The sequence below is a fragment of the Vombatus ursinus genome, unplaced genomic scaffold (assembly GCF_900497805.2).
Source record: "Vombatus ursinus unplaced genomic scaffold, bare-nosed wombat genome assembly UNPS02014791.1, whole genome shotgun sequence".
Classification (NCBI taxonomy): Eukaryota; Metazoa; Chordata; class Mammalia; order Diprotodontia; family Vombatidae; genus Vombatus; species Vombatus ursinus.
Genome location: NW_020954569.1, coordinates 47,141,719 through 47,156,843, shown reverse-complemented (window position 1 = coordinate 47,156,843; position 15,125 = coordinate 47,141,719). Strand labels below are relative to the sequence as shown.

General features: G+C 37.5%; 1 protein-coding gene across 1 annotated transcript in view; it reads right to left on the bottom strand.

The window, feature by feature from the left end:
* LOC114048147 (probable palmitoyltransferase ZDHHC11) overlaps positions 1 to 15,125 on the bottom strand; it is a 163,405-nt gene that overhangs the window by 68,722 nt on the left and 79,558 nt on the right. The window contains exons 3-4 of the mRNA XM_027869078.1: positions 13,001 to 13,179; positions 9,706 to 9,807 (exon numbers count right to left, since the gene is read on the bottom strand). Coding sequence (XP_027724879.1) covers positions 9,706 to 9,807; positions 13,001 to 13,179 — 281 coding nt within the window. The remainder of the gene's footprint in view (positions 1 to 9,705; positions 9,808 to 13,000; positions 13,180 to 15,125) is intronic.

The window sequence follows — 15,125 nt, the reverse complement described above, 5'->3', positions numbered from 1 at the left end:
TAGTTTGGGGGGACAACTCCAGACTTAATATAGCTTGATTACAGACTTTGCATTGAGCAAAGTCTCACTGAATCACAAAACCTAAGAGTTGGAAAAGACTTTAGTGGTCACCTACTCCAACCTCCTACTCATTGCAGTAATCTATAATGTCACCCAACCTCTGTTTGTTTATATATACAGTGCTAGGAAGTTCAGTACTTCACTAGACAAGTTGTTCCATTTTGGGACAGTTCTATTAGTTGGGAAGCCTCATCTCTGCCTCTTAGCATCCCTAGTTTTATTCAATTCAGCCTAAGTGTCACCTTCTATGTGAACCCTCTTCTGATCCTCCAGATGCTAGTGCCTAACCCCACAAAATAGCTCCTTCTACATCATAATCCTTTAAGTATTTGAAGATGGCAAATGTGTGCCCTCTAATTCTTCTCTTGTCCAGGTGAAACATTCCAATTTATAGGCTTTAGGCCTGGAAGAGAATTTAGAAAATATCTAGTCAATTCCCCTCACTTTACAAATAAAGAAATAAGGGTCAGAGAAATTGAACAACTTGACCAAAGCCACAAAAAATCTTTTTATTGCTGTTGTTGTTGTTGTCATCTTTGTTCAGTCTTTTTCAGTCATGTCTGACTCTTCATGACCACATTTGGGGTTTTCTTGGCAAAGATAGCGGAGTGGTTTGCCATTTCCTTCTCCAGCTCATTTTACAGATGAGGAAACTGAGGCAAACAGGATTAAGTGACTTACCCAGGGTCACACAGCTAGTGCGTATCTGAGGCCAGATTTGAACTCATGAAGATAAATCTTCCTGATTCCAAGCCGAGCCCTCTATCTACTGTGCCACATATCTATCCTCTATCCACTGCCACAAAATTAGTAAATCATTAAAGCTGGATTTAGATCTAAGGTTTTATAATTCCAAATCAATAATTCTTCCCACTAAACCAGTCAATCCTAAGATAACATGGTATCCAGATGCCTTACCATTTTAATTGCTCTCTTCTGGGTGAAATTTAGCTTGTCAATGTCCTTGTCCTTCTTAAAGTAGAGTACCCAGAACTGGACACAATATTCCAGACGTAATCTAACCAGTACAAATTAAGTGCCTGCATCATCTGAATTAATCTCTTACTTCTCAGTTATCTACACCTAACGGTAGCTGGCTGAAAATCAGAGGCTTATGTTACCCTGATTGGCAACACTATTACCAGATAACAGCTACTAGAAATGCAGTCATAATACCTAGGATGAAATAACCAGCTTCCAGTGAGTGTATCTTGCAAATCCAACCTATTTCTGCACTAGCCAATATCACACCCCTAGATGAAGGAAGTGTGTGTCCCTACATACCCCCTATTATTCCTGCAATTCCTATTTTGTTCTCAGAAAAATAAATCATCAAACCATTTTAGGTATGGCAATTATAATGGCTGAAGACTCCTTTAGATTATGTCTTTTTATTTTTCCTTTGTATTTCCTAAACCATAACTTCTTTCCATTACAATCTTCTAGAATTCCATCTCCCCTCCTTTTTTCATCTCTCTTCAATCTGCAAATTGGATATTCTCTGAAGGGTTGATCTCAGAACTACAGTCACAGAATTTCAGAGTTGAGAGACATTTCAAAAACCACCTAGAACAACTCATTAATTCATTTCTTAATAGTCTCTACTGAGGAAATCTCTGACTTCTGGATCGCTCCAATTGTTAGGAAGTTTAATCCTTATATCAAGCCCAAATTTGCCTCTGTACAACTTTAGCAGATTGCTTCTGATTCTACTCTCTTCCACATGACAGCCTTTCAAGTATTTGAAAACACCTCTCATATATCCCCTTGAATTTCTCCTCCCAAGGCTCACTCTATCCCTAGTTCCTTCAATCAGTCATCATATATCATAGACTTGAAGCCTGTAATTGTTTTGGTTATCCTCCTTTAGACAATTTCTAGCTTATCAGTGTCCTTCCTAAATGACGGTGCTAAGAAAGATGAAGGTGATGACAATAGCTACATTTATATAGTACCTTAAGATCTGCAAAGCACTTTACACACTTTATTTCATTTGATCCTCACAATAGCCTTAGGAAATAGGTTGTTATCATCCCCATTTTATAGATGGGAAAACTGAGGCAGAGAAAGACTAAATGACTTACCCAAGGCCACACAGTTAATCTGAGACTGGATGTAAATTCAAGTTCCTGACTCCAGGTCCAGCACTCTATCCATTGCACCATGAAGCTGCCTAACTAGCTCAGAACTGAACTCAATAGCCCAGACATGGCTTGATCAAATAAGGGCATAATGGAACTATTTCTTTCTGATTCCAGGAAGTCATGCTTCCCTTAATGTATAGCCCAAGAGGGTATTATCTTCTTTGGTTGCAATATCACACTATTGACTTACACTGAGTTATATTGAACTTGTAACTAAAGCCCCCAGCACTTTTTTCATATAACTTATAATTATTCTAAACATTCTTTTAACCTCTTGTATTTATGAAGTCAATTTCCTGATCCCAAGACTAAGACTTTACATTTATCCCTATTTCATTTCATCTAATTTGATTCAAATTTCTGGCCTGTCAAGATGCTTTTGGATCTTCCAATCCATTGTAGGACTTTTTTTTATAGTATCCATGATATACAGTAATCCAGCCTTTGCCTAAATACCTATAGTGAAGGGATTCCATTTGATTGTTGGATAGCTCTTGTTTAATTCCATTCAATTCAGCAAATGCTTATTTCTTGTATTAGTAATTTCTTTCATATGTTGAGCTGAAATTTATCTCCACATAACTTCCACCCAATAGTTCTAGTAAACTTGTTTTTTGTTGTTCCTTTGACCATTTATGAAGTGGGGAATGACTCATATTCTTAAAAATTTAACAAAGTTCTTTATATACATGAGATATGAGACTCTTCAGATCAGTCATAATAATATTGAAAGGGATATAACCAAAGACAGGGCCCAGTGGCACTTCATTAGAGCATTCACTTCAGAATAACATTAATCAACAATCTCAGAGTATGTTTACTTAACTGGCTTTGATTATAACTAATTGTGCTATCATCTAATCCAAACCTCACTCTTACCCTCGAGTATATTATAGAAGATGCTGTCAAATGCTTTGCTGAAGTCACATTACATTATATGTGCAAAATTACTCTCATGTGTAACCAATTAAAATAATTAATTTGGAATTACTTATTTTAGTAAACCTATGCTGGCTCCTAAAAATTATGATATACTTTGCCAAAAGCTCAAAAATCATTAGTTTAATAAATCATTCCAAAATCTTGCTTGGAATAGGCATCACACTGGCAAATAATTTCTGGAACCCATCCTTTTTCACATTAAAAAAATATAAAATAATTTTCCTATTTTCAGGCTCTTCCATTCCCCATGATATCTTCAAGATCATCAGCAATGGCTCTAAAAACATATCTACATGTTTCTTTAGCTTCCCAATAGAGAATTCGTTTGGGCCTATAGACCTGAACTTACTAAAAATAACTATATATTGTCTTTCTTAATCTTCTTGCTTGCCTTGAGCACTAATTATCTCTTTACATTTTGTTATCCTATCCATGTTGAATGCCACTTTCATTGCTGGAGTACATGCTAGTAAAATTTAAGTAGCTCTGCTTTCACTCTCTCTTGCCAAAGCTGTGAGCCTATCCCTCCTTGCTCTTTTTGCTTCAAACACAGATTTTTAAAAATGCAACAAAAATCTCATCTACTTAGAATTTTAGGGGCCTGGTTCATTCTGGGCTTTTGACTCCTTAATGATAATTAGAGGTCAATGAAATTCTTGCACTTGTACTCAGTGATGTACCCCTCCTTCCAACTTTTATAAATTATCTTTTTTAAACATGAACTCATGAAAGATGATTTCAAGCAACCCTATTGGTTTCTTTGTGCACTTTGCCCCTCCTTTTTTTAATCTTCTTTGGGATAACATGCCCTTGTGTAGTTAGAATTTCATTTTTAAAGGATCTCCTATATTTAAACAATATTCCCACTTAGGGTCGCTACATCATTATACCTATCTTTTCTCTTTAATTAAATCTGTGGCCCTTTTTCATTTCCAAAGCTGATCTTTCTACCAGAGCCCTTAATTCCACCCCTTCCCTCTCCTACATGAAAGACAGAATGATGTAGTAGATAGAATGTATAATCTGAAACTTGAGATGAAAATTAATAAAATCAAGTTATCACCAAAAAACTCCATGACTCAGTTGTAAAATGCATAGTCCTATAGAAACCTTTAGGGAAAATGAGATCAAAGTCCTCTCTCATAGGAGTCTGGACATAATTTGTTCCTGTGTTGGCTATGATAATAGCTACAAAGATATATTGCTGAAGAATGATGAAGAAAGAGAAGGAAAGAATGAAATGCTGAACCATACTAAGGTTTGAATGAGCAACACTGGTTATATGCTTCTCTTTGCTTTGCCACAAAGTCCGGAGGTGAGTTTGTGTATGAGGACAGGATGTAAATAGGATTGAAAGTTACAACCCAATAACCAAAGACAATAATAACTCTTGTTACTAGTTCTAAATGTTAGAATTTAACCTAATGCAGAATGAAAGATTTCAAAATTTTTTTTTAGGCAATTGGGGTCAAGTGACTTGCCCAGAGTCACACAGCTAGTAAATGTCAGGTGTTTGGTCTGAGGCCAGACTTGAACTCAGGTCCATCAGACTTCAGGGTCAGTGCTCTATCCATTTTGCCACCTCGCTGCCCCAGGAAGATTTCCATTTGAATCTCACCTTTGACACCAACAACATATGACAATGGGCAAATACCCCTTGTACCTCAGTGTCCTCAGATGGGTAAAATAAGGTAATGTATCTATCTACCTCAAGCAGCAGCATGGGATAGAGACTAACTCAGGGTCAGGAAGATTTAAGTTAGATTTATATCATGGACATTAGCTAGGTGACCTGGATAACTCATTTAATTTCTAGGTGCCCTGGGCCTCTCTTTAAGACTATAAATTGCATAATGGTTGCTAATCTGCACTGATATAGGGAGTTTCCTCACCAGGGAACTCTCTGCACCAACAAATTTACTGGTCTGGACCCAAAAAAATCCAAAAATCTATCCAGTTGGAGGGTCCAGAGTGGATGAGTTCAAGATCCATTTGAGAATATGAACCTTACAGGATTGCTATAAACGTCAAGTGATGTCTATAAATAGTGTTTTACAAACTTTAAAGTGCTCTAGAAATGTCAGCTATTCATAGTGTCTTCAAGCTCTCACTTTATTGGCTCTTTTCCTCTTATTTATAAACACAATGAAATCTTGCAAATATCTTGTCAGTCAATAAACATTTAGTAAGTGCCTACTATGTGCCAGGTACTATGCTAAGTGACTTAATCTGCCCCTATTTCAGTATACTGTGCTCCAGGGTCATTTGACTTTTCACTCATGTGTGAGAGACAAAAAGCCAAATGCAAAGAATTGAAAAGGCACTGTGTAATGAAGACAGACATAGTGATAATCAACTACTTTCTAGAAGTCTGTCAATGAAAGACAGGATCACCAAATATAATGGCCTTAACATAGTCTTCATTTACCTTGATCTGTCAACAACAACAACTTTATTTAGTCAACATTGTAAAATGCTTCTCCCTTCCCTTCACTTTTGTCACATTGCATTCACATGGTTTCTACCTTTCTGATCACCAACACTCTGTCTTCTCATTTTCCCCACTCCCCTTAAATGTCGCTATTTCCAAAAGTTCCATCCTTGATTCACTTCTCCTCTCTCTCCAGGTCCTCTCATTTGATGATATCATCCTCTCATTGCTTCCATTATGACCTTTATGTAAGTGACTCCCAAATCTTTATCTTTATCCTCAATCTCTTTACTGAGCTACAGACCAATATTTCTGTCACCTTGCCATTTTCACTTGGACATTCTACTACTGCCTCAAGTTCAAAATACCCCAAACTGAATGCATCATCTTTTAAACCAAACTGCCTCATACTCCTAATTTCCTTATTGATGTTGACGGTTCTACCAGTTTCCTATGCTTGAGTCATTTTTTTTCTTCCTTCCCCCTTGCCCGCCACACATCCACCTCATCAAACTTCATAATATTTTTCACATCCAATTTCACTTTTGATACCCCCATCAGCAGCCTAATTCTAGTCATCATTACCTCTTCTTTGGACCTTTACTTAACACTTTAAACTTTGCAAAGTACTTTACAAATGTTAACTCAATTGAGCCTCACAAGAACCCTGAGAGGTAGATGCCATTATTATTTACATTTTGAAGATGAGTAAATTGAGGCAAACAGAGGTCATGTGATTTGTCCAGTACTACAAAGCTATTAAGTTCCTGAGGCTAGATTTGAAGTCAGGTTTTCCTGACTCAAGGTCCAGGGCTCAACTATTGGTAAAGCCTCCTAACTGATTTCATCCAGTCCCATTATTTCACTTTCCATCCTAAACACACCTGCCAGATTAATCTTCCTAATGAGGAGTTCTGATCATATCATCTCTCCACTCAAAAAAAAAAAGGTCAAGTCCTTATTTTGGCAGTCAGGACCTTCAGTCAGGTTCCAACCTACTTTTTCAGTTTTATCTCAAAATACTCCTTTACACATACTTGATAGTCTAGCCAAATTGGAACTCATCGTGTTTTTTGACTTTTGCAACTATCCTAGAATCTAGAATGCCCCCTTCCCATATTTTTGTTGATTCCAATTCTCATGTTTTAGACTTCACTCCAATACTATATCTTCCATAAAGCCTTTTCTCATACCAGATATAATCTTTCCTTTTACTCCCTCAGAGGATTTTATTTATACATTTTTTATGTACTCTGTTTAGTACTGTATTTGTGGGCATGTCTTTTTCCATGTCACTAGAGAGGAAACTTCTTGAGGTTCAGGACCATGTCATTGTATCTTCCAAGGGACCTAGCAGAGTGTTTGCATTTAGTGGACATGTAATTAATTTTTTGTGAATTTAATTGAATATACAATGAGTCTCTGTGTTTCCTTTCTTTGATATTATAGAATCCAAGGTGACATCATCAGTCTCTCCCAGGGTTGGTATTTCTACACTCAGTCAGTTTTCATTTATTGGTCAAATTAAACAATTCCCTTTTTTACCCCTCTCCTTTCTGAGAGATAAAATGTTCAACAAGACAAATTGAGAATTTGTCAGATGTTCCAATTCTAGCAGAATTAGAGTTAGAAGAGGTATCAGTGCACTTAATGTCTCATAAAAAAGACCTTGCTTCTAGGGCAGTTGTGATACATATTGGGAAAGCCTATTTCATATTCTTCATATGGTTGGACAGTCTAAAGTAAACTCCAACAGTGATATACCATTTCTTTTCCTTGTTCCTTTATCATTCATTCAGAAAAGATTTATTGACATCTGCTATGTACAATGAATTGTACAGTGATAGAGCAAATTCGGAGATAAGACACGGTCCCTCCCCTTAAGGACTTCTCTCCACTTTTCTTTCATTCTCTGGTATAAGGATTTCTAGAACCAGAGTCCTTTTAGGAATGTGTACAAAGCTACTGAATCAACTTCTTTTGAGAAAAGTATATTCTCTAGGTAAAATATTATTTAGTATCAATAATAGCTGTGAAACTCTCTTTTCTCATTTGAAAATTTCAAACTCACTTTGCTCACCCATTGAAATATTATTATGGAATAATTATGCATCAAAATTGTCTCATTCATTCATTCTCCTTTCTCTTTTCTATCCCCAAGGCACTTGTGCTCATGCTTTTGCTTATTCTGCTTTGAATTGTAGTTATTTAGAGACAGCATGGCATAAAGAGCTGGTCTCAGAGCCAGAAAACCAAGTTTCAAATTCCACCTTTTACATATATTGTGTTGGTGACTCTGGACAAGTAACTACTCTAAGGCTATTAGTTGCAGCAAAGGTGTCAACCTGCATTGGTAGAGGGAGTTTCCCCATTTGAGAATTCCCTGTAACAATGAAAGGACAGGTCTAGTCCCTATAATCATTTATGTAGGTCTTAGAGATTTTACTACACAGTATGCTCATTGAGATCAGGGATTATGGGATTGTTTTTAATCCTTTCATTCCTAACAGTTTCCATTGAAGTGCCTTCCATATAGTAGGTACACACTAAACATATATCAATAAATTAATTGTATCAGATATTTCCTAAACAAATTGTGTGGCAACCAGGGACTTTGGAAAATGTCTTTGAAAGTACTGTCAGGAGTCAGGAACCCTGGGCTCTGTTCTTGGTTTTATTTGTTAATTGTATGACCTTAGGCAAGTCACTTAACTTTTTGGAAAGGAAACCTTCCTTTCCTTATCTGTAGAGTGAGGAAGTTGACCAATATGATCAAAGACCTATTCTAGTTCTTAAAATTCTGATCCTGTCACTTTACCACTTTTGGGTCTCAAAAGCTATGCTAGTGGAAGGGAAACTTTGGCAAATCCTACCAAGCCTGAATCATTTTGATTATGGCCCCAGAAATGTCTGTTGTTTCAGGACTAGTCTAGCTAAGTTTGGAAAGTGTTGTCACCAGGTCAGACACATAGCGAATAATTTTTAGGCCATTGTAGCTTTAAAAGATGGGCAACTCAGGCAAAGAGGGGTAGAATCTGGAAGAAGCTGGGCAATCACACTGAAGATAGGCTGGATACATTAAGTATTGGTCCTTATTACAAATCCACTTACTTGCCCCATTTACTTCTATCAGACATCATTGTTCAATGGTATCTTCTTTGCATTTGTGCTATAGCATGTATTGATTAGAAAAAGTAAAAAAAGTCAAGTGCCCCTAGTACTTTTCTGAGAAGCATTGCACTGAGCGACATTTTGTCAGCTATTATAGTTATATGGAGTTATATAGATGTACCTTAACAAGGACAATTTTCTTCTCCCTCTTCTCCCCCTCCCCATTTCTGGGACCAAGTCTGGCATAGTAACTATAGGATCAACAGAATCAAAAGTCGTGTTTTTTTCTCTGACATCATTTTGGTCATTCGTGTAGAAACTCAAAAGCTTAGTAAGCTTCTTGTTTATCCGGGACTGGTTACTAGTAGGGAGCCATTGACACTTAGCAAACGGCACCATGTCTTCATCCTCATCAAGGCAAAGTTTTCCACTTAATTGAATTTTTTTTCATTTCCCATCAGGTTGTTTGGGTGTGGTGGAGACAAAGACGCACCCTGAAAACTGCTAGTTTGCTCCAGCGCTGGATAATTCCCTTTCTTCCTACAACTCCTTCAGTTCTTCAATCCTGGGTGCACAGAGTATAAACTAGATGTGCCAGAACAGCTGGGCGAATTAGCCTTTGGCCCTTGCCCCCGGGAAAGGCCTAGAGGAGCCAACACCACCCCCTCCCCCCAAACCATGTCCTGTGAATGTGAGGGCTTCCATTTCAAAGACTTTCCCCCTAAGCTAGTTGCTTTAATATTATAGGCCCTATATACAGTAGGTACTTCAATGAATGTTTGTTGAAAGGTATTTAACTATTTCTGACTGAAGAGTCTGAAAACATTTGAATGAGAGATAAATAGATATTCTGGAAACAGTATAAAACTACGTAAAAAAACCTTTGGTTTACAGATAAACAGACATTTCAGAGGAAGTAGATATAATGGGTACATTAATCCAAGGCTGGAGTATGGAATTCCTTTAGCTGCCTCTAGGTATTCACACACACCTCCCCAATTGACAAGCATTCCTTACCAGTAGTTTCTACTGCCCACACAGTTGTTGAGCCATTTGCAATGGTGGTCAAAGTCAGCGATGCACTTATTGCAGGCACTGCAGTGCTTGGCTTTCAACCCCCTGGTAAAAGGAAAAGGAGAGATGGGGGTGTTGGTGATCAACTCTACCATACTTTTGCACACACACCTTGTAATAACTAGTAAAAAAAAAATCACCTCATATCAACAGCTAAAGAAGAAAATTTCCAAAGGATGTCTCTCCTCCCTTCCCCTGCCATCTGCCCCATTTTATTAAAAACTCCCAGGCCAAGGAGTTCACAAAAGACTATCGAGCAGCTACTGGCTAAGGGTCAGCTTCTGTTCAGTTGTGTCTGACTCTCCATGACCCCATTGGGAGTTTTCTTGGCAAAGATACTGGACTGATTTGCCATTTCCTTCTCCAACTAATTTGACAGATGAGGAAACTGGAGTAAACAGGGTTAAGTGACTTGCCCAGGGTCACACAGTTAGTAAGTATCTGAGGGCAGATTTGAACTGAGGAAGATGAGTCTTCCCGACTCCAGGTCCGGCACTCTATCCACTGAGCCTCCTAGTTGCCCCTTAAGGTTCCCTTAGTTAAGCTGTGACCCCTTTAAAAAAAAGTTTTTAGACTGGGCCTCCCATTATCTCCAAGGCTGAAAGGCCAGTGACTCCTCAAAGGCCTGATTCCACTGCTGATCAATATGGGAGCTCTGACCTAGGCCATTTTACCATTCCTCAAGTAACCTGGTCCCTGCCCTACCTCCCTTCTTCCAGACCTCAGTATATTGTTGCCAGACTTGTTAATGACCCCTAATTGGCATTAGTCCTATTACACCTCAGAATTCTTAAGTATTAGCCCCAGTCTCCCCAACAGCAGGGGTTACAGATGTATGTATACTGCCACACCTGATTGGCACATTTTTTCCCCCTTAATAAGGTGTTCAACTTAGAGGCGAAGCATGAACCTAATCTAATCTTCTGCTGGAGAAGAGGAAGAATTGCTTACCCATCACTTTACCAAAACACCATTGTGTTTTCCTCACAATGACCCCAAAGGAAGGCAGTGCCGGTATTATTATCCCCATTTGAATATCTGTTCATATTTAGCTAGCAATTCAAGGTCAGGTCAAATGTATTCCTAATTCTGACACTTACTAGCCACAGATTAGTTAAATAGCTGGCCTGGAAAAGTCCCTTAAGTGATCTGGGCCTCAGCATCCTCATCTGTAAAATAGAACTGATGACATTTGCCCTACCTACTTTGTTGTTTGTCCTGCCTTCTGTGACACAGGGAAGGTGATGTCATGACTTGCAAGTGAATTAGATTTAAGTGAGGGAGGGCTGTGCAAAGTCACCAACCTCATTTTCTCCTCTGGAGCCATCTGGGTCCAGTAGCAAGATGTGGATAAGGACAACTGGAGATGGCCCTGGATGCAGTGGGGACCTTGGACTTTTTAAGCTGAGGTCTTTTCCAGGTCTCAGTTTGTTTGAGGCAACACCCTTTCAGTGATTAAGGCTAGGCTAGTATACCTTATAAACCTAAAGATATTAACTTTTATTTGCAAAGACTAATTACCACTAATAAAGACACCTAATGGAAAACTTCATAGCTGAAATATAAACCAAGTGACCTGACAGGTTCACTTCCTTTCCTGATGCTCAAATCCTTTATAAATATAGCCAAAGTATTGCCAAGCCAAAACACTACTGTTCTTTCAACTAACTTGTGATGTGAACTGCTTGATTTTATGGTGCTTCCAATTAGAAATAAAAAAACCTACCTACCTCATAAGAAAGCAAAGGACTTCCCTAAATATGACCCTAGGAGGCAGAGAGTCATAATCAATGGTTGAGTTGACCTGGCCAAGGCTACCTGGGGCCTCTGACTCAAGTCCAGTGCTCTTTCTGGCACCTTTACTAGCTGTCAGAAGGAGGTACCCAACTTCTTCAGCTGTAGCAATGGAAATTGTTGGTTAAGATTTTTAAAAACATGACAAAGGTTCTGTAGCAAGGGTCAGGATACATGAATAGGAATAGGTGACATTATCATTGCTTGTATTTGTTTAGGACTTCAAATATATTTTATCAGTTGACCTTCATAATAACCCTGGGAAGCAGGTAGTATTATCATTCCCATTTACAGGTTTGAGGAAACTGAAGCCAAAATAGAGAGATTAAGTTGCTAGCTAGTAAGTGTCTGAAGCAGGATTTGACCTCATGGCTACCTGACTCCAAGTCTAGCACTACACCACCTAATTGCCAGACATAGAACTATAGCAGAGGTAGGGAAACTATAACATGCAGTCTGTTTTTGAACTGCTAAGAGTTAAGAATTTTTTTTTACATTTTAAATAAAAAAGTTTTATATTTACAATAAAACTTTATTTAAAAAATGTAAAAATCATTTTAGTTCATGGGCTATATACAAAAAAAGGTGGTGTGATCTGGCTCCCAAAAACAGGTGGCACAATTTAGCCAATAGGCAATATTTGGTCAATACATAATCAACAGGATTATAGGTTTAGAGTGAGAAGGGACCTTACAGACCATCTAATCCAAACCCTCATTTTACAGATGAGGAAACTGAGGCCTGGAGAGCTTAAGTGACTTGTCCAAGGACATTCAGGTAATAAATGAAAGAGCTGGAATTTGAATTTGTCTTCTAATTCTGATCCTGGCATTCTTTCCACTATACTATGTCACCTCCATAGTGATTGTGTATCAAGTGGTTGTCCCAAGAATGTTACACAGGGGCCTTAGGGTGTTATTGTATATACAAAAAGCTAATGAGTGGTATTAAGGCCTACAGTGGTGCTAAAAAAATTATTGAAAAAAAAGCCTCTAATAGCTGTCACAGGATGGGGAGAGAAGGCCCTTTCCTGGCCTGAATGAAAGATCCTCAGTTGTCTATAGCAGTACTCTTAATTTAATATGGAGAACCCAAAAATACTGGAACCCTCAATAAAGCCTTCTGACATCTCTAGGCTTTTTTGTAGCTGGTATTGACCCCTCCTACTGCTCACCCCCAATTCTGATTGGATCTTGCTACTTGCCCAGTATTTGCTTTATCAGTCTGTCACATCATCCCCTGGAAGGTGCTGGTACGTATGGTAAAACTTATGTTCCCAAGGCATCAAGTCTACAAGGTTGAAAACTTCCTCTCTCTACATCCAATGGAGGTTTTGGGTGGGGTGACTGCTGTCTTTTCAGAAGGCGCCTAAGAAAAAGGTGCCATCCTCTTTGACTTTTGTTCTGGAAGACAATGGAAGGGATGTTGTGGCAGGATGACTTACACTGTGACTTCACACAAGTGGCAGAACTGGTTCTGAATCACATGCTTATGTTTGCTCCTGTCCAAGACGGGCACAGGCTTGCCATAGCTTTCTTTGTTCCGTACATTTGGATCAGCTGGGTCAATTGTGACAGCAGTAATATGAACAACAAAGTGAAATACAAATAATATGCCGATCACCTGAGAGAGCCCAAGTTAAGGAATAATGGAATGATGGAGTTCATTATATGTATATTTGCATGTTTGAAAAAATAGAGCAATTCATATCAAAAAGAGATGAAAATAAACCAGCCTCTCTACTACATATACATATATATATACACACGTATGTGTACATATATATATATAAAATGTATGTGTATATATATCATATATATGTGTATATATATATATCACAGCAGAAAGAAGAGAAATTCCAGTCAAAATAACTAGAGAATGTATAAAATACTTGAATGCACCTATCAAAACACATAAAAATACAAAAATACTCTTACAGTTTAATATAATTACAAAACTCTTTTTACAGAAATAAAATTATACCTAATTAAGTGGGAGCTTAATTGCTCCTGGGTGGCCTTTGTCAGTATAATGTACATGATAATTCTATCTAAATTAATCTATTTATTCAGTGTTATGCTAATCAAACTACCAAAGGTTTACTTTAGAGAACTAGAAAAAATAAAATTCATTTGGAAGAATTAAAGGTCAATATTCTCTTGGGAAATAATGAAAAAGTGGGGAGGAGGCCCAGTTGTACTAGATTTCAAACTATACAACAAAGTAGTAATCATCAAAACTATTTGGTACTAACTAAAATATTAAGAAAAAAAACCTGATCACTGGAAAAGATTAGGTATACAATATACAGAGGCAAACAAACATAGTACTGTAATGGTTATAAACCCAAAGATTATAACTATTGAGGCAAAAACTCACCATTCCACAAGAACTAATGGTAAAACTGGCAGAACTTAGATTCAGACCAAAATGTCCTACCATGTATCACAATAAGTTCCAACTGGATAAATGACCTCATCATAAAAAATTATATCCAAAACAAATTACAGGAGCAAATAAGAACTTACTTTTCACAACTATGGATGGGGAAAGAGTTCATGAACAGACAAGGGATAGAAAGCATAACAGATAAAATAGACAATTTTGATTACATAAAATTGAAAAGGTTTTGCACAAATAAAATCAATGTGCTTAGAATTAGAAGAGAAACACTTAACTAGGGGAAAAAATCCTTACTTTAAGGTCTGATATCTAAGATACATAAAGAACTGGTTCAAATATATAAGAGTGATATATTTTAATGACAAATTCTATAAGAATAATATAGTCAAAGGATATAAACTGGTAATTCTTAAAGGAAGAGATCCAAAGAATCAGTAGCCATGTTAAAAAAAAAGCTACAAATTACTGAGAAATGCAAATCTAAGGATTTTTGAGTTTCTACTTCATACCTATCAGAACAGCAAAGATGACAAAAAAGGAAAATGACATTTGTTGGAGGGGCTTCAAGCAGACGGTCAAATTGGCCCACTGTTGGTAGAACTTTAAATTGATCTAACCAATCTGGCAAGCAATTTGGATCTATGCCCCCAAATCACTAAATGGTGTATACCCTTTGACCCAACTGTATTTATACTGGGCCTATACCTCAAAGAGATTAAAGAAAAAGATCCAAATGTACTAAAATATTTGTAATAGCTCTTTTTGTTGTAGCAAAGTCCTGGAAACAAAAGGGCTCCTCATAGAGGGATGGCTGAATAATCATTTCAAAGAAACTGGAAAAGGTTTATATGAACTGATACAGAGTGAAGTGAACAAAACCAGGAGAACGATGTATAATAGAAACACCAATAGTGTAAAAAAAAAAAATAGTGTTGAAAGACTTAAGAGCTCTGGTCAATGCAATAACCAACCATAACACCAGAGGACTCTTGACAGAAAGGTTGATAGACCCAAGGTGCAGAATGAGACATATATTTTTGGATATGACAAATGTGAAGATTTGTTTTGCACGAGTTATTTGTTTCAAAGATTGTGTTTTCTTTATGGGGGCAGGTTGAGAGGGGTGTGGAGAGAGAAGGTTACTGACAGTATTTTCAAAAAATTAA